Below are 19,230 nucleotides of genomic sequence, written 5' to 3' on the forward strand. Positions count from 1 at the left end.
GTTTAAGGGACATCACATAAGGGAAACATCTTTTTACTTTAATAGGTATTTATTTACTTTGTTAGGTGACTTTATTTCAGTGATATAAAATCTCAATCAACTTATTTAAAATTTGAAACATGAGATAACTTACAAATATTTAAATAATAAAATTGGTAGTAAAGGGCTATGGCAAATATTTTTATACTGGTTGCAAATGACTTCAGTTCAAGTTTTCTCAAAAGCACTATTCATAGAGATAGGTGTGATTTTTCCAAATACATAAAATACACACAGCATTTTTATAATTTTTTTTCCGAAACACCAAAAGAGACTTGCAACTGTCATTTCTTAACCAATGAGCTATCACGCCATGAAGACATGGAGGAATATTAAATGCATATTACCAAGTGAAAGAAACCAACCTGAAAAAGCTACATACTATATGACGCCAATGATAGGACATTCTGGAAAAGGTAAAACTATCAGACAATTTTTAAAAATCAGTGGCTGCAGGAGGCAAAGGAGGAAGGAGGAATAAACAGGTGGAGCACAAAGGAATTTTCAGATAGTGAAACTATTCTTTACCATACTTTGATGGTAGATACAGGTCACTAAATTCCACAGAATGTATAATACCAAGAGTGAACCCTAATGTTAACTTGTGAACTTTGGGTGATAATGATGTGTCAGTGTAGGTTCATCAACTATAACAAATGTACTACGCTGGTGAGAAATATTGGGGAAAGGGGAATGACAGGCGTGAGAAACAGGAATTCTCTGTACCTTCATTCAACTTTTCTGTGAACCTAAAACTACTATTTTAAAAAGTCGTGTTTTTTTTTTTTTTTAATTCGCTTGCATATAATTAACTTTTTGTTTTGAAGACAGGTCAAGAATTATACCAGCTAACACTTACGGAGCATTTTACTAGATTTTCTCTTAAATGCTGATGAAATAGATACTATTATTTTCGTCTCATAACTAAGGACATCGGGGCTAAGAGAATTTACGTAATTAAGGCACATTCACAGAAAATGTAAACATCTGTTTATCTGACCACAAGGATGGCTTATTTGCTAGTACTCTGATTTCTTTTCATTTTCTTCTATTATCTGGCTTTAAAATACCTTCAGTTATTTTAATTACAAGCCTTATATTTTATTTGTGCACGACTGTCCAGAAAAGAAGACCTCAGAGCCTACAAAGCCTAGAATGCAGCGCGGCGCCGGGCCACCTTAGGGACGCAGCAGCTCGCCCCTTACCATACTGGGAAAGGTAGTTTTCTGGCCTGCCTCTCTTCCCCCGCCCCCGAGCCTCCGGATCGGAGCTTTGTTCCTATTCCCCTTCCCCGGCGCCACGGTTCGACCGACCCACCTGTCCTCGCAGGTCCTCCCAGTTCTGGAGACTGACGTGGGGATGCGCCCTTGACGCCCTGGACTCCGTCCCCGCGTCCCTGTCGGGCGGGCCAGCGCTACCCACCTCACCTGCAACTCCGAGACACAGCGCTCAGAGGAGGACGCTCAGCCCGGTTACCACAGAAACGAAGTGCCTACGTCACGGCGCGTGCGGGAAGTGAAAGGTCATACCAGCTAGTTCCGCTTCCTGTTCCGGGATTCCGCTTGTTGTCAGAAAGCTTTGGGGTTCCGGCCGGCGCTCGGGGCCTATTTCTGGGGTCCAGGTTGGCGCGAGGTCGGCTGCTGCAGCCATGGCGGCCTCCACCGCAGCCGGGAAGCAGAGGATTCCCAAAGTGGCCAAGGTGGGAGACCGTGAGCGGCTTTGAGGGAGGAGGCCCCGGAGTGGGGCTTGCTCCAGCTTCCTTGGGGCTCGCGGCGAGAGAGAGGGTGGTGCCCAGCAGTTCTACCCCATGTAGGCCAAGGGGAAGGAGGAGGGGAAGGGTCAGCCGGTGGTGGGGTACAGGCTTTTGTCACCCCGGGGCAAACCCCGCGTTGGCGTGGCCTTCGTTCTAGGACGTGTTTTTGCTGGGGGAGGAGTGGGGTCACTCGGCAGAAATTGGGCGGTGCGCTAGGCGCTGGGCAACTACGATCTAATGCGGCGATGTGCAGCGTTCACATAAGACACGAGTCAGTGTAAAATTACAAGCTTGCCAAATGCTAGTGAGGCAGCGTAGAATATGCCGTGGAGTAATGGGGGTTGTGTGAGGGGTCTGCAGAGTAAACTTTGCTGAGGAAGTGATATTTAAACTGACACTTGATGGCTGACTAGGAGTTAGCCCAGCTGAGAGTGGAAGGAATGAGAGGGCATGGGATTGTGTAGTGGCGTTAATTTAATTAAACAATAAATTTGATGTTATCTGGTATTTCTATCGGTGGCTGATACTTACTGAGTGTTTCATATGTGACAGGCTTTGTCCTGAACCTTTTCAGATGCCTTCACTCCAGTCTGTTTCTCCAGCCCAGGTGGCTCTCTTGAGCGTGTCCTTTACATATGCATTTAGATGACCCCCAGAGATAATTTATATGTCACATAGCACAATGTCTGTGATTACACATGAGCCATCATCATTACTAACAAAATCATTCTACACATGACATTAAACAGTTAATATTTCTTATAATTCAATTCCATAAATTTTTAAAAAGGTTTTATTTATTTGAGAGAGAGAGAGCACAAGCAGGGGGAGTGGCAAAGGGAGAAGCAGGCTCCCCACTGAGCAGGAGGCATGATGAGGGTTGATCCCAGGACCCTGGGATCATGACCTGAGCCGAACGCAGATGCTTAACTGACTGAGCCACCCAGGTGCCCCTCAATTCCATAAAATTTTTATTGGGCACCAGTGGTGCAACAGAAATGCAATGTGAGCCACATATATAATTTTAAGTTTTCCTATAGCTATGTTAAGCAGTCAAAAGAGTCATCATTAATTTTAACTGTATTTTCTTTAATCCATTATATCCAAGATATTGCTGTTCCAACATGTAGTCAAATTTAATTAGGTAGTTTATTGTTTTTTTTTTTTTTCATATGAAGTCTTCAAAATCCAGTGTGTATTTTGCTCTTACAGCCCATCTCTATTTGGGCTCACTACATTAGCTCATGGCTACTATGTTGGACAGCATAGCCCTAAGACTTCAAGAAACTTACGGTCTAATGATGGGAATTTACTGAATAATATCTTTGACTTGAAATGCCATGAAAAAAACAAATGCAGTTTGAGGTGTCATCGTCCACCTGGGACATAATTGAAAAATTCTATAAACAGAAGTGGCAACACTAGAAAAGATATAGCACACATCTTGATAAAACAAAACCTCTAGTGAGAATTTTACCTAAGCAGCCTCAAAGTTTATTGGGTTTTTTTTTTAAGATTTTATTTATTTACTTGACAGAGACACAGCGAGAGAGGGAACACAAGCAGGGGGAGTGGGAGAGGGCGAGGCAGGCTTCCCATTGAGCAGGGAGCCCAATGCGGGGCTCGATCCCAGGACCCTGGGATCATGAGTTGAGCTGAAGGCAGACGCTTAACGACTGAACCACACAGGCACCCGTATTGTTACACTAATCTAAAAGGGAACACTTACTATTTTTGCTCTCTTTTCTCTTCATACTTACCTATGGCTTTGTAATAAATACCGTGCGAAAGAAAACCTTGTTTTCTCTTTAGTTTCATAGAGAAATGAAAACCTGTCATACAAAGAGGGCATCTTGTAATAATACTTAGAAAGTTCACATCCTAAAAAATGTTTCTTTGCTTCCTAAATGTTGTGTGATGAGCATCTACCTAAAAATGAAAATGTCTTCTGTCTTAAAAGGTGAAAAACAAAGCCCCAGCTGAGGTACAGATAACTGCTGAGCAACTCTTAAGAGAAGCTAAAGAAAGAGAGCTTGAACTTCTTCCACCTCCACCTCAACAGAAGATCACAGATGAAGAAGAGCTAAACGATTACAAACTAAGAAAAAGGAAGGTCAGTCCGTCATTTTCCAGTCTATTAATAACATTTTTAGGAGTTTATAGGTCAGAGTTTGTGAAGTTCCTCATTGCTTAGAGAGGCTATAAGATAAAATTAGGTTAGTGTTTCTAGCCACATGCGTAGTGCAACTTCTGGTTACCAGATAATTGCATTTTGCTCAACTTTAGGAAATATGCCATGAGTTGTCTTTGAAAGTATGAAGAAATTAAATCCTCCAGAGATCTAATTTTTGGTGCTGAATCCAAGATGGATGGCAGATAAGTGGAATGTCTGACAGCTGGAAGGGGTGGGACTTAACCAAGGCCACATTATGTCCTGTCTCTATACCACCTTCCGTGGTAGGAATTAAGACTTGGAAAAGAGCCATGAGAGGACTTGGGAATCTAACCTCTTCACCCTAGAATCCTCACTCTAGGGCAAATTTTTTTTCTTTAAAGATTTTAGTTATTATTTCAAGAGAGAGAGAACGTGCAAGCACGGGGAGGGGCAGAGGCATAGGGAGAGAGAGAATCTTAAGCAGGCTCCACACTCATATCGTGGAGCCCCACTGGGGGCTCATTCTCACGATCCTGAGATCATGACCTGAGCCGAAATCAAGAATCGGAAACTTAACCGACTTAGCCATCCAGGTGCCCCTAGGGTAATTTTAAACCAGTAACCCTGTTGTATCTACTTATTAGTGATGTATGAAATTGTGAGACATTACCAAGAGAACTGAAATAGTCAAAAAAACATTTTCATACTTGGAACAAGTATAGAGTATATTAAAGTATCAGTCATTAGCAATAAGAGAAAATATCAACAAATCTGCTAATAACTCTTTATATCTAAAGTTTTTCTGTTCGTGTGTAAGACTTTAAAGAAACACCTGAGATTATAACCTTCATTAGTGAGTTTCTTATTTCTCACGAGGATTCCAGGATGTAATTTCTCCTAAATAAGAACAAACTAAATAAAACTTTTAGAACAGGATTAATAGACAAAGGATGATGTCATTTTTACTTACTTTTCCCTTCAATTTGATCCTTTTTCCCTTCCTCCAGACTTTTGAAGATAATATAAGAAAGAACAGGACTGTGATTAGTAACTGGATAAAATATGCACAATGGGAAGAGAGTCTAAAGGAGATTCAAAGGTAAAATTGCTGAGTCTATAATTTCGAATGTAAAGATGTCCTGAGTTAAGAGAGAGAAAAGTAGTAGAAAAAGTTAAAGCACAAGTGAAAGAGTGTCCCTTTGGTAGTAGTTTTCCAGGTTGTTCCGTGGGTTCCAGGTTGTTCCTAGGGTTCCCTTGAGGGGCCTCAGGGGCACTGCGGTAGGCGAGTCCTGGGGGAGCAGCAGGGGAGACACTACAGGTGGGTCTCATCTCCAGCGCACGCTACAGTCAGAGAAGCGCACTTTCATCTGCTTTCTCTGTATTGGGATTTTTTTTAAATAAAAATTGTTCACTGGAAACCAGTGACCGACAAGATAAAAGTCACAACCTGGCCCTTCCTGTTGCCCAGGCTTTCCGCATTTTCCCAGCATACCCACTGCCCCAGCTGTGCCCATGTGCCAGCCACTCCCCGAACACATTGTGTCTCCTTGCTCTACGCTAGGCTGTTCTCTCTGCCTGCAGTGAGCACTCTTCCCTACCCACCTTGGCCTCTGGAGTTTTCCTCAACTTCTTAACTCTGCAGTTACCTCCTACTTAGCCATTCGCATCAGACATTATTATTTGTTCCCTTTTGTTTCCTTGTGTAAACCTTGATTATAATGTTTACCATATTGTGGTGAAATTACATGTGTGTCTGTTTTTCTGTAAGAGTTTGTAAGGTTCCTGAAAACATGTCTTTTCACTTTCTTATGCCCAAAACCTGGCTCATGGTGGACACATGATAAAATAGCAGGGCACTGCAGATGGTTTGAGATAGTTGCCCCATGTGTTGTATATAAACTACTTTTGATGTTCTCCAAATCTGGCTTCTTAAGGGCTCGATCCATATACGAGCGTGCTTTAGATGTAGACTACCGAAATATTACACTCTGGCTGAAATATGCAGAAATGGAAATGAAGAATCGCCAGGTCAACCATGCCCGAAATATCTGGGACCGGGCCATAACAACTCTGCCTCGAGTCAACCAGTTCTGGTAAGTTTCTGATCTACCAAAAGCAGCTTTTTGTAGGCTAGAAAAGTTCTGCAGTCTTGTGTATTTATTTTATTCACATCGTTGCAATCACATGTATTTAATTTACATTCTACTTTTTCTTTAAACGTACTGTAAGTACGTTTTAATAACGTTTTTTTAATATCCTGTAGTATATTAAGTCATAATCACTACATGTAATAGCTGTATAATCAAAACTAAAATGTGGGTTGCAATCTTTTATGCATAAGAAACTTACTGTTGAACTAAGCAATTTTTAAGAAAAATGTATTTTTATTTGCTGTGGTTCATCCTTTCCAGATCTATATTTGATAAGAAAACATGTTCGATTTAAGCTTTAGGGAAGATAAAGCTCTAAGTCTTCATATTTAACAAAGTTAGAATTACAAAGTGCAAAAGATCATTTTTTTTCCCCTAAGTAATTTTGACCATGACAGATATTTGGGGATGATTTTGTTAAAGGTACAAGTACACATACATGGAGGAGATGTTGGGAAACATTGCTGGCGCCCGGCAGGTGTTTGAGCGCTGGATGGAATGGCAGCCTGAGGAGCAAGCCTGGCACTCTTACATCAACTTTGAGCTGCGATACAAAGAGGTGGACCGGGCCCGCACCATTTATGAACGCTATATCCTTTTTTTTTTTTCTTCAAATTTTTATTTAAACTCTAGTTAGTTAAAATACAGTGCAATATTGGTTTCAGGAGTAGAATTCAGTGATTCATCACTTATATTCAACACCCAGTGCTCAGCAAAACAAGTGCCTTCCTTAACACCCACTTATTTAGCCTTCCCTCACCCCCTCCCTCCATCAACCCTCAGTTTGTTCTCTTTTTTTTTATTATTATTATGTTATGATAGTCACCATACAGTACATCATTAGTTTTTGATGTAGTGTTCCATGATTCATTATTTGCGTATAACACCCAGTGCTCATTACAACACATGCACTCCTTAATACCCATCACTGGGCTAACTCATCCCCCCACCCCCCTCCCCTCTGAAACCCTCAGATTGTTTCCCGGAGTCCATAGTCTCTCATGGTTCATCTCCCCCCTCTGATTTCTCCCCCTTCAGTCTTCCCTTCCTTCCCCTAATGTCCTCCATGCTGTTCCTTATATACCACATATGAGTGAAACCATATAATTGTCTTTCTCTGCTTGACTTATTTCACTTAGCATAATCCCCTCCAGTTCCATCCATGTCGATGCAAATGATGGGTATTCATCCTTTCTGATAGCTGAGTAATATTCCATTGTATATATGAACCACATCTTCTTTATCCGTTCATCTGTTGAAGGGCATCTTGGCTCCTTCCTCAGTTTAGCTATTCTGGACATTGCTGCTATGAACATTTGGGTGCATGTGCCCCTTCTTTTCACTACATCTGTATCTTTGGGGTAAACCTAGCAGTGCAATTGCTGGGTCGTAGTGTAGCTCTATTTTTAGCTTCTTGAGGAACCTCCATACTGTTTTCCAAAGTGGCTGTACCAGCTTGCATTCCCACCAACAGTATAAGAGGGTTCCCCTTTCTCCACATCCTTGCCAACATTTGTTGTTTCCTGCCTTGTTACTTTTTGCCATTCTAACTGGTGTAAGGTGGTATCTAAGTGTGGTTTTGATTTGAATTTCCCTGATGGCTAATGATGTTGAACACTTTTCCTGTGTCTGTTAGCCATTCGTATGTCTTCTTTGGAGAAGTGTCTGTTCATGTCTTCTGCCCATTTTTGACTTGATTATTTGTTTTTTGGGTGTTGAGTTTCAGAAGTTCTTTATGGATCTTGGATACCAGCCATTTATCTGTAATGTCATTTGCAAATATTTTCTCCCATTCCATGGGAGAAAAAGCTTTGCTGTGCAGAAGCTTTTTATCTTGATGAAGTCCCAAAAGTTCATTTTTGCTTTTGTTTCCCTTGCCTTTGGAGATGTGTCCTGAAAGAAGTTGCTGTGGCTGATGTTGAAGAGGTTACTTTCATCCACTTAGAGTTTATTTTTGTGTATGGTGTAAGAGAATGGTTGAGTTTGATTCTTCTGCATGTGGCTGTCCAATTTTCCCAGCACCATTTATTCCATTGGATATTTTTTCCTGATTTATCATAGTTGACCGTAGAGTTGAGGGTCCATTTCTGGAGGCTGTTCTGTTCCAGTGATCTACATGTCTGTTTTTGTGTCAATACCATGCTGTCTTGGTAATCACAGCTTTGTAATATAGCATGAAATCAGGCAACGTGATGCCCCCAGCTTTGTTTTTCTTTCTGAACATATCCTTGGCGGTTTGGGGTCTTTTCTGGTTCCACACAAATTTTAGGATTGTTTGTTCCAGCTCTTTGGAAAATGCCAGTGGTATTTTGATAGGGTTGGCGTTGAAAGTATGGATTGCTCTGGGCAGCGTAGACATTTTAGCAATGTTTATTCTTCCAAATCCATGAGCATGGAATGTTTTTCCATCTTTTTTGTCGTCTTCAATTTCTTTCATAAGTGTTCTGTAGTTTCTAGAGTATAGATCCTTAACCTCTTTGGTTAGGTTTATTCCTAGGTATCTTATGGATTTTGGTGCTATTGTAAATGGAATCAATTCCCTAATTTCTCTTTCTACAGTTACATTGTTAGTGTATAGAAAAGCAGCTGATTTCTGTGCATTGATTTTGTATCCTGCCACATTACTGAATTGCTGTATGAGTTCTAGTAATTTGGAGGTGGAGTCTTTTGGGTTTTCCACATAATGTATCATGTCATCTGCGAAGAGAGTTTGACTTCTTTGCCACTTTGAGTACCTTTTCTTTCTTTTTGTTGTCTGATTGCTGTTGCTAGGACTTCTAGTACTATGCTGAACAGTAGTGGCGAGAGTGGGCATCCTTGTCGTGTTCCTGATCTTAAGGGAAAAGTTCTCAGCTTTTCCCCATTGAGAATTATATTCGCTGTGGGCTTTTCATAGATGGTTTTTATGATATTGAGGAATGTTATCACTATCCCTACACTCTGAAGAGTTTTAATCAGGAAAGAGTGCTGTATTTTGTCAAATGCTTTTTCTGCATCAATTGAGAGGATCATATGTTTCTTGTCTTTTATTAATGTTATCACATTATATTATTGCTATTATATTATTTATATTATTATATATTATATATGTGTTGTATTATATATATTATTTATATTATATATTTACATTATTTTATTATCACATTGGTTGATTTGCGAATGTTGAGCAACCCTTGCATCCCAGGAATAAATCCCACCTGATTGTGATGGATAATCCTTTTAATGTACTGTTGGATCCTGTTGGCTAGGATCTTGTTGATAATTTTGGCATCCATATTCATCAGGGATATTGGTCTGTAATTCTCCTTTTTGATGGGGTCTTTGCCTGGTTTTAGCATCAATGCTGGCCTCATAGAACGAGTTTAGAAGTTTTCCTCCTGTTTCTTTTTTTTTTTTTTTTAAAGATTTTATTTATTTATTTGACAGAGACAGAGATAGCGAGAGCAGGAACACCAGCAGCGGGAGTGGGAGAGGGAGAAGCAGGCTTCCCCTCAAGGAGGGAGCCCGATGTGGGACTCAATCCCAGGACCCTGGGATCATGACCTGAGCCGAAGGCAGACGCTTAACGACTGAGCCACCCAGGCCCCCGTGTTTCTATTTTTTTAAACAGCTTCAGGAGAATAAGTATTATTTTTTCTTTAAATGTTTGGTAGAATTCCCCTGGGAATCCATCTGGCCCTGGACTCTTATTTTTTGGGAGGTTTTTGATTACTGCTTCAATACTGGTTATCAGTGTATTCAGATTGTCAATTTCTTCCTGTTGCAGTCTTTGTAGTTTATAGGTTTCCAGGAAGGCATCCATTTCTTCCAGGTTACTTAATTTATTGGCATATAGTTATGATAATGTCTTTTTTTTTTTTTTAAAGATTTTATTTATTTATTTGAGAGAGAGAGTGAGAGAGAGAAAGAGCACAAGAGGGGGGAGCGGGAGAGGGAGAAGCAGACTCTCTGCCGAGCAGGGAGCCCGATGCGGGACTCGATCCCGGGACTCCAGGATCATGACCTGAGCCGAAGGCAGTCGCTTAACCAACTGAGCCACCCAGGCGCCCCTAGTTATGATAATTTCTAATAATTGTTTCTATTTCCTTGGTGTTAGTAGTGATCTCTCCCCTTTCATTCATAATTTTATTAATTTGGGTCCTTTCTCTTTTCTTTTGGATAAGTCTGTTCAGAGGTTTATCAATCTTATTAATTCTTTCAAAGAACCAGCTTCTAGTTTCATTGATCTGCTCTACTGTATTTCTGGTTTCTACTTCATTGATCTCTGCTCTAATCTTTATTATTTCTCTTCTCCTGCTTGGTTTAGGTTTTATTTACTGTTCTTTCTCCAGTTCCTTTACGTGTAAGGTTAGCTTGTGCATTCAGGATTTTTCTACTTTTTTGAGTGAGGCTTGGATGGATATGTATTTCCCCCTTAGGACTGCCTTTATAGTATCCCATAGGTTTTAGACTGATGTGTTTTCGTTCTCATTGGTTTCCATGAATTGTTTAAGTTCCTCTTAATTTCCTGGTTGACCCAAACATTCTTTAGCAGGATGGTCTTGATAGCTTCCAACTGTTTGAATTCCTTCCAGATTTTTTCTTGTGATTGAGGTCCAGTTTCAAAGCACTGTGGTCTGAAAGTATGCAGGGAGTAATCTCAGTCTTTTGGTATTGGTTGAGACCTGATTTGTGACCCAGTGTGTGGTCTATTCTGGAGAAAGTTCTGTGTGCATTCGAGAAGAAGGAGTATTCTGTTGTTTTAGGGTGGAATGTTCTGTATATATCTATGAAGTCCATCTGGTCCAATGTGTCATTCAAAGATCTTGTTTCTTTGTTGATCTTCTGCTTAGATCTGTCTGTTGCTGAGAGTGGAGTGTTGAGGTCTCCTACTATTAAAGTATTATTATCAATATGATTCTTATTTTGGTTAACGGTTGGCTTATGTAGTTGGCTGCTCCCATGTTGGGGGCATAGATATTTATAATTGTTAGATCTTCTTGTTGGATAGACCCTTTAAGAACAATATAGTGTCCCTCTGTATCTCTTACTACAGTCTTTAGCTTGAAATCTAATTTGTCTGATAAGAGAATTGCCACCCCAGCTTTCTTTTGAGGTCCATTGGCATGAAAAAATGGTTCTCCATCCCCTCACTTTCAGTCTGGATATATCTTTAGGTTCAGAATGAGTCTCTTTTAGACAGTATATGGATGGGTCCTGTCTTTTTATCCTGTCTGCGATCCTGTGCTGTTTCATGGGAGCATTTAGGCCGTACATGTTGAGAGTGACTATTGAAAGATATGATTTTAGTGCCATTATGTTGCCTGTAAAGTCCCTGTTTCTATAGATTGTATCTGTAAATTTCTGGTCTATATTACTCTTGGGATCTTTCTTCTTTTATAGAACCCCCTCCCTTAATATTTCTTGCAGGGCCGGCTTGGTGGTCACATATTCTTTCAGTTTCTGCCTGTCCTGGAAGCTCTTTGTCTCTCCATCCATTCTGAATGACAGCCTGGCTGGATAAAGTATCTTTGGCTGCATCTTCTTCTCATTTAGTACCCTGAATATGTTTGCCAGCCCTTTCTGGCTTGCCAGGTCCCTCTGGACTGGTCTGACGTTAATTCTGATGTTCCTCCCTCCATGAGTAAGAAATCTCTTCCATCTAGCTGCTTTCAGGATTGCTTCCTTTGTTCTAAGATTTGCGAATTGTGTTATTATATGTCGGAGCATTGATCTGTTCACCTTGATCTTGGGAGGGGTCCTCTCTGCCTCTTGGACATGAATGCTTGTTTCTTTCCCCAGATTAAGGAAGTTCTTAGCTACGATTTCCTCAGATATATCTTCTAGACCTCTCTCTCCACCCCCTCAGGGATCCCAATAATTTTAACATTGGAACATTTCATGGCGTCATTAATCTCTCTCAGTCTGATCTCTTGGGCTTTATGCTGTTTTTCCCAGGCCTCCTCAGTTTCCTTCTTTTCTGTCATCTTGTCTTCTGGCTCACTAATTCGTTCTTCTGCCTTGTTTACCCTGGCAGTCAGAGTATCCAGTTTAAACTGCATCTCATTCATAGCATTTTTAAGTTCAGCCTGATTAGATCTCATTTCTGCCTTTAGAGAGTCTATATTGTCACTAATATTTTTCTCAAGCCTAGGTATCAACTTCATAATTGTTACTCTGAAGTCTATTTCTGACATCTCGCTTATATCCATATCCATTAGATCTGTGGCAGAGGCCACAGTCTCTGATTCTTTTCTTTGTTGGGGGTTCCTCCTCTTAGTCATTCTGTTGAGGGATGTTTGAGGGAATGTACAAAGTTCAAAGTATTAACCACGACCCAAGTAAGTTGTACCTGTTTTATAGGGGACCCCTAGGGTTGTCGTCCTCTTGTTCTTCCAGCCTGTCTTCTGGGGGAGGGTCCTGCCGCACTGTTACTCAGGCAACCCTGCTTGGCCCCCTGTTGGTGTGGGGGGAAGTGGCAGTGGGCCCAGCGAAAACCAGTTTTTCAAGCTTTTGTTCTCTGGCAGCTTTCCACATCTCTTGGCGTCTCTTCCGAGAGAGCAGAAATGACTGCACCCAGACCTCTGTCCCAGAGCAGAGAAATGGTAGTCTGCTCTTCACTGAGCTCTCCAGGACACACAGTCTCTGTTTCTATCTGCACCGCTAAAAACCTCAGCTTCCCTGGTTGTGCGCCCCACAGCAACTCTCCCAGAGGTTGATCCCAAGGCCGGGCATGTCTCTGCCCTTTGTGCTACTAAAACCATGAGCTGCCCTGCACACCCGCAGCTCCTAGATCCTGTCTGGGGGCTGGACTAAAGTCCTTCCCTGGCACTACGGATCTGTGAGTCTTTGGTCCCCAGCGTGGGATGCTTTTGCGCTCTGGTGTTATATCACCTTCTCGGCGCCAGCTTATGGCGGCTCCTTCCCCCTTCTGTTTATCTTTCGATATCTGCCTGCAGAATCACGGCTCTGCCCTTCATACCTCAAGACCACCAGAGATTTTCTGTGTGTAGAGATCCAGATATATATTCTTAAATCTCAGGCTGATTTCGTTGGTGTTCAGAATGGTTCGGTAGATACCCAGCTAAATTCAGGGGACCAGTTGAAATAGGGTCCCCTACTCCTCTGCCATCTTCCATGCTCCCCCCGAACGCTATATCCTTTGAGTGAGTCTGAGTGGTGCTGTTACTGTCCAGGGTGCTACTCCGCCCGGGGCAGTAGAGTCATGGTCTGGACATACGGATCCTCATCAACATAGGCCCGGAAGTCAAAGATACAAGTTTCATCTGCTTCATGAGCTACATAACTATTTTCTAGAGACACAGTGTGGTCAAAATAGAAGTTTGTGGTCTGGGTAATTGAGCTTTTTTTGGCAAAACTTTGGGTTTGTATATATTTTGGCGTTCCCTTGTGGAAAGTGACATACCAGGGCTTTGGTTGCTGTAGCCAGTCCTGTTTGTCCGGGGTTTTTTTCCTAGGTTTTTCTAGGGTGTTGGTCATTAGTACCACTACTGGAGTCCATCCAAAGGATGGAGACAGGAGGACAACATAGTGTAGCCCAACAAGCTCTGGCTCCAGGGCCAGTTGGATGGGTGTGAGTCCCTTCTCTGGCACGTGTTAGGGGGGTGGCCTCAGGTCACTTCACGCTTCTGAACCTTATTTATTCCTTTATAAAACAAAATCGAATCTACCAAGAGGAGTTGTTTTCAGGATTTAAGATTGTAATCTATATGAGGGCTGTGTGTATGTGTGTATACACCTATTTCCCTTAGGGAGAATTATTTGGTATTTGCTAATTAAGTGACTTCATAGAACATAACTACCCAGAAAAACAAGCATCAACTTTATTTATTTTTTTAAAGATTTTATTTATTTATTTGAGAGAGTGAGAGCATGAGAGGAGAGAGGGTCAGAGGGAGAAGCAGACTCCCTGCTGAGCAGGGAACCCAATGTGAGACTCGATCCTGGGACTCCGGGATCATGACCTGAGTCGAAGGCAGTTGCTTAACCAACTGAGCCACCCAGGCGCCCAAGCATCAACTTTATTATACAGTTTTAAGGTCTCTATGACCTCTGCCCTGTTTTAATATGATTAGTTTAACAGAAGCTTTTATAGCGCTTATTTCATGTCAGGCATTATTGTAAGCACTTTACAAATATCAACACTTAATCCTTGGACAGCCCTGCAGTGCGAGAACTACTCCAGTCTGTGGGGTGTGAGATGCAGGCACAGCTGACAGGCAGCGTGGCCGGGGTCTCTCCAGGCGTGACGGAGATGGGCCTTGAACCCAGCTGCAGCTTCAGAGCCTATGCCCTTAATTTCATTGCCATTTTTGAACGTATTACTACTTTGGAATTAATGAGTTTCCCAAGTGAGGTAGATGAAAAATAGATTTCATCTGTTAAGAAATAAAATGGTAATTCAAAACTTTTTTCAATGTCAACTAGATTTCAATAAAAAGAGAAAAACCCTAAAAAAACCTTTTTCTTCTGCCTCTAGTTAGCAGTTTTATTTTTGTAACATTTTTTTTCTTAATCGTTAATTCCAATACTAATGTTATTGAGCATATAATACGTAGGTGCCATTTATTGAGCACATTCCTTTGGCCCCAAACTGCTAAGAGCTTTACACACATTTCCTCCTTTCAAGCCACTGTGGTTGGGTTCGGGTTCTTTTTTTGTATTTACAGATGACAAAACTGAGTCCTAGACAAGTTAAACCATGCAGGATGGCATGGTTAATAACAGGCTTCAGCTTCTTCATTTCTCCAAACCCCCATTTGTACCCACTATGGAAATACTGAGTAAGCCCTGGAGGAAGACAGATGAACAAGATGAGGCCCCCTTCAGAGGTCACAGTTTAGTGGTTCTTCGCCTTTGCACGTGTTTTATCAACCTTATAGTCATAGTTTGTGTGGTTGGGGGGTTGGGTTTGTTTTTTGTTTGATTTTTTTTAAGCCTTGTTGTCTGGCGGGATATTTCCTTAATTCCTGTGAACTTGTCCTCGTGCACCCTGATGTTAAGAACTGGATCAAGTATGCCCGCTTTGAAGAAAAACATGGTTATTTTGCCCACGCACGGAAAGTGTACGAGAGAGCTGTTGAATTCTTTGGAGATGAGCATATGGATGAACACCTTTATGTTGCCTTTGCCAAATTTGAAGAAAATCAAAAAGAAGTAAGTACACTTGAAGAACTCATTTACATTGCATAACAGTTTAGGAAAGATTACTTGTTGTGCACGTTGAGTTCATTCCATTTTCTATTCACTTATCCTTGGAAAAAATGTTTCCAAAATCTCTCAAAGAAAACAGCATACATTTGTGTCTTAGCTGCAGACTGGGCACTGAGTGATTATAGATTGTACTAAAGTGTCCTAATTGTGTTGTGCTTTGCTTGAAAATTAAGCCTTTATAGATATATATAGAGAATATTGTGTGTAAACTGAGAGTTCGTCATTTGCTCTCCTCATTAAAGGGTTTTATGGGTAATAAACTTGGAAAACAAAAATGGCAGGGCTCTTTGAAGTAGTGAAGGTGGGGGATGAGGACAGGAGAGGAATCAAGGAGAACTCCTGGAGTTTGGGGCTTGAGCAAGGGCATGGCGGTAGGTGTTGCTTACCAAGACCGGGAAGACAGACCCAGGTTTGATGGTGAGGAACAGGAGGTCAGTTCTGGGCCTGTTTAGTCTGAGATGCACAGATGACACCCAACTGGCAGAGTCAGGTAGACACTATTAAGTATGGAGCTCAAAGGAGAGTGTCAGTACACCCTGACAAATACCTCAACAAGGGGGGAGAAGAAAAGTCTTACTTTGGAGTAGTATATGATGTCATAATTACCTTCCATGTTGTGGCTCATGTGAGAGTATTGTGTTGTAGAAGTAATCCTCCTGTCTGCTTTTAGTTTGAAAGGGTACGAGTGATCTACAAGTATGCCCTGGATAGAATTTCAAAGCAGGAGGCCCAAGAACTCTTTAAAAACTATACCATCTTTGAGAAGAAGTTCGGTGATCGACGGGGTATTGAAGACATCATTGTGAGCAAACGAAGATTCCAGTATGAGGAAGAGGTGAAGGTGAGTGCTGGTGTGGACGCCGAACCCTGCGGGTGACAGAGATGTGCCGACCAGCAGCAGCTCAGGTGAAGTGAAGAATAGCAGGCGGGGGCTTCCAGGGATCACGCTCTTGCTGACGCGTCTGCAGTGATTGGCAGCCATTCCAGCAGCAGTCTGCAGGGCTCATAGGAGAGGGCAGCAAGAAGCACTTGGGTTTGCTCTGCCACCCACATGTTGAAAGTCACCGTGTTGGTTGCTGCTGGTGTGCCATAGAACTTGAGCAAAAACCAGGAATCCATGTGAACTCCTTTCTGAAGATGGAAGAGGCAGAGATTGAACCAGTTTTTCTACACTACCGTTTAGCTTAACTGCTTGAACAAAACATATATTGTAGATGTGTTTTCATTCTCATCTCTTTATTTGTAATGTACTGTTTTGATTTGAGTCAAAGATAGTAACATTTTCCTTTACTGGTCTGCTGTGCATCTAAAAACTTTTGCTGAGTCAGATGAATTAGGATATCACTAAAGGACTGAGTCTGGTGTTAAATGAAGTCAGCAAGATATATTCAAGATAAATGACTATTAATTGAGAAGGCAGGTTTCACATTTGTGACCATGGTTCTGATTGCACTGTAATTTTATTATTTTTTTAACTTTTTCTTTTTTTTAATTTAAATTCAATTAGGCAACATGTAATAATACATCATTAGTTTTTCATGTAATACATCATTAGTTTTTGATGTAATGTTCAATGATGCATTAGTTGCGATGTCACATCATGTGCCCTCAATGCCCATCATCCACTGTAATTTTAAATCTAGACATAATAATACGCAGTCAGGTATATAAACAAATACATTTATAAAAGTAGGTGTCTAATTATTGAGTAATTATCTTAGGGGGTGGTGGTTGTATATGAAAGCAGCCTTGCTGTGGGACACCTGGCAAATAATCTGTCCCCTATGTTCCTTTTTCTTTCCTATTTATGAAATCTCAGGAATAGTATTTTTTTAAGATTTTATTTATTTGAGAGAGAGTGTGAACATGAGTGGGGGCAGAAGGAGAAGCAGACTCCCTGCTGACCAGGGAGTCCGATGCAGGACTCATCCCAGGATCCTGAGATCATGACCTGAGCTGAAGGCAGACACTTAACTGACTGAGCCACCCAGGTGCCCCAGGAATGGTATTTTTAAATGAGATAGGTGCTAAACAGTTGCTAAAATACAGGAAGTCAATCTAGTGTCTTTTTTTAACCTCACAGAGTCCAGCAAGTATAGCTCTTGGTTTGGTTTTTATTCATTAAACTTGTGGTCTTTCTAGGCTAATCCACACAATTATGATGCGTGGTTTGATTATTTGCGCTTGGTGGAAAGTGATGCAGAAGCAGAAACCGTTCGAGAAGTCTATGAAAGAGCCATTGCCAATGTGCCACCCATTCAAGAGAAGCGGCACTGGAAGCGCTACATCTATCTGTGGGTCAACTATGCACTCTATGAAGAATTGGAGGCCAAGGTAAAAAATGGAATTATGCCTCGGCTATTGATAGCTGCCCCCTCCCTGGCTGCCTCACCCCTGTGCGTACACCTCGGCCATCGTGGCTAGCGGTGGGTACGGACATGTACAATCCCGGAAACAGGAATCTCGTTTTAAATTCTCAGCCATACAGTTACATAGTCTCTCTGCAGCCTTTTAAACTCTGTATACCTGTCGTGGGCCCAGGTGAGGTGTTTTGGTTTTGTTGCATTTTGTGTTTCAAACCTGAGGCACCACATTATCACTTGGAACTTGGAAGGAACAATGAAGCAGTCTTTAGCTTATTTTGTATCATTTTCTGGGCTGCCTCCTAAATAGGGATCACAGCTAGATGACACGTCTTTGCTTCTAGTAAAAGATCAAGTGGGATTTTCAGAAATCAGGTGTGTATAAATTAATTGGGAGAGACTAGCTTTGTGCTGTTGATCTGAGACTATAAAACATCTCTTTCTGCTATCAGGCGAAAAGCCTTTCCACAGACAAGCTCTCAAAGATTGATGGTTATCTCGGTGATTCTTTAACCAAAGTTTGAGGGCCACAGGTAGTTCACATTTGATCATAAATGATGAAATCAGGGTTTGAGAATAGCACCCTGTGAAAACACTCTGGGTGGGGGTCTACGTTTTTACTAGTGCTAGCAAAACTAACATTAGTAACAGACTTCCAATAGTCGGTGAAAATTTCTTATCCTAATACAGGATCCTGAGAGGACGAGACAGGTGTATCAAGCTTCTTTGGAATTAATTCCTCATAAAAAGGTACGTTTGCTCTAAATGTTCTGTTCCAAAGTTTCAAAATCCTGTTTCTGTTACTTGTGAAATAATACTTACTGTTTGAATAGTTTGCTGTGCGGGGCACCCTGAAAACTTAGGTTTCAAAAGTATGCTCTTTGTCTCTGAAAACACTTTACAGTCTGGTTGAGAGGACAGCCTGCATTGACAAATGAATAATATAGAAAATGTAGAAATTCAGAAGAGGGTGGGTAACTGGAATGACCGAGTGGAAGGAGGAAGACACACATCCAGAGAGCACACAGCATGTGCAGGAAACAACGAACAGGTGTTTGTTGGCATCAGAGCATACATAAGTGTGCATGGGTGAACACTGGCATGCGAGTTCTAGAAATGGTTGAGACATTATCTATGCCCTATTTCCCACCATGAGAAACAAGTAGAGATGTTGACCGAACTACCTTCTAGAATAGAGATGGCATGTTCTGCCTGCTCACAAGCATACCCAGAAAACAAAGCCAATTCCCAGTAGGGGCAGCAGGGCCATGCACTACGATAAAGTATTTGGATTACTGTAACTTTTGTGAAATAAACAACATCATATTTGCTTAAAAACAAGAAAATACATCTGTCCTAGCTCTGAATATTTAGGGAAATCTAATTGCATGTGGCCTCTTACTAAATTTTTAACTTCAGTGTAATTGAAACGACTCTTTTAGATGTTTTTTGTGCTTTCGTTTTCTAGTTCACATTTGCCAAGATGTGGTTACTATATGCACAATTTGAAATAAGACAGAAAAATTTACCATTTGCCAGAAGAGCTTTGGTAAGTAA

The 19,230-nt window shown here is 41.3% G+C and overlaps 1 protein-coding gene across 1 annotated transcript in view; it reads left to right on the forward strand.

Moving 5' to 3' along the window:
* Window positions 1-1,571: 1,571 nt before the first annotated feature.
* CRNKL1 (crooked neck pre-mRNA splicing factor 1) overlaps window positions 1,572-19,230 on the forward strand; it is a 29,967-nt gene continuing 12,308 nt past the window's right edge. Inside the window, exons 1-10 of the mRNA XM_035005756.1 lie at window positions 1,572-1,738; window positions 3,753-3,905; window positions 4,955-5,046; window positions 5,882-6,040; window positions 6,521-6,687; window positions 15,075-15,253; window positions 15,981-16,151; window positions 17,453-17,644; window positions 18,364-18,423; window positions 19,142-19,222. Of these exons, the coding sequence (XP_034861647.1) occupies window positions 1,688-1,738; window positions 3,753-3,905; window positions 4,955-5,046; window positions 5,882-6,040; window positions 6,521-6,687; window positions 15,075-15,253; window positions 15,981-16,151; window positions 17,453-17,644; window positions 18,364-18,423; window positions 19,142-19,222 (1,305 nt within the window). The 5' untranslated portion in view covers window positions 1,572-1,687. The remainder of the gene's footprint in view (window positions 1,739-3,752; window positions 3,906-4,954; window positions 5,047-5,881; window positions 6,041-6,520; window positions 6,688-15,074; window positions 15,254-15,980; window positions 16,152-17,452; window positions 17,645-18,363; window positions 18,424-19,141; window positions 19,223-19,230) is intronic.

This window comes from Mirounga leonina, unplaced genomic scaffold, assembly GCF_011800145.1.
Source record: "Mirounga leonina isolate KUSES-001 unplaced genomic scaffold, KU_Mleo_1.0 Mir_150, whole genome shotgun sequence".
In the NCBI taxonomy this organism is placed as follows: domain Eukaryota; kingdom Metazoa; phylum Chordata; class Mammalia; order Carnivora; family Phocidae; genus Mirounga; species Mirounga leonina.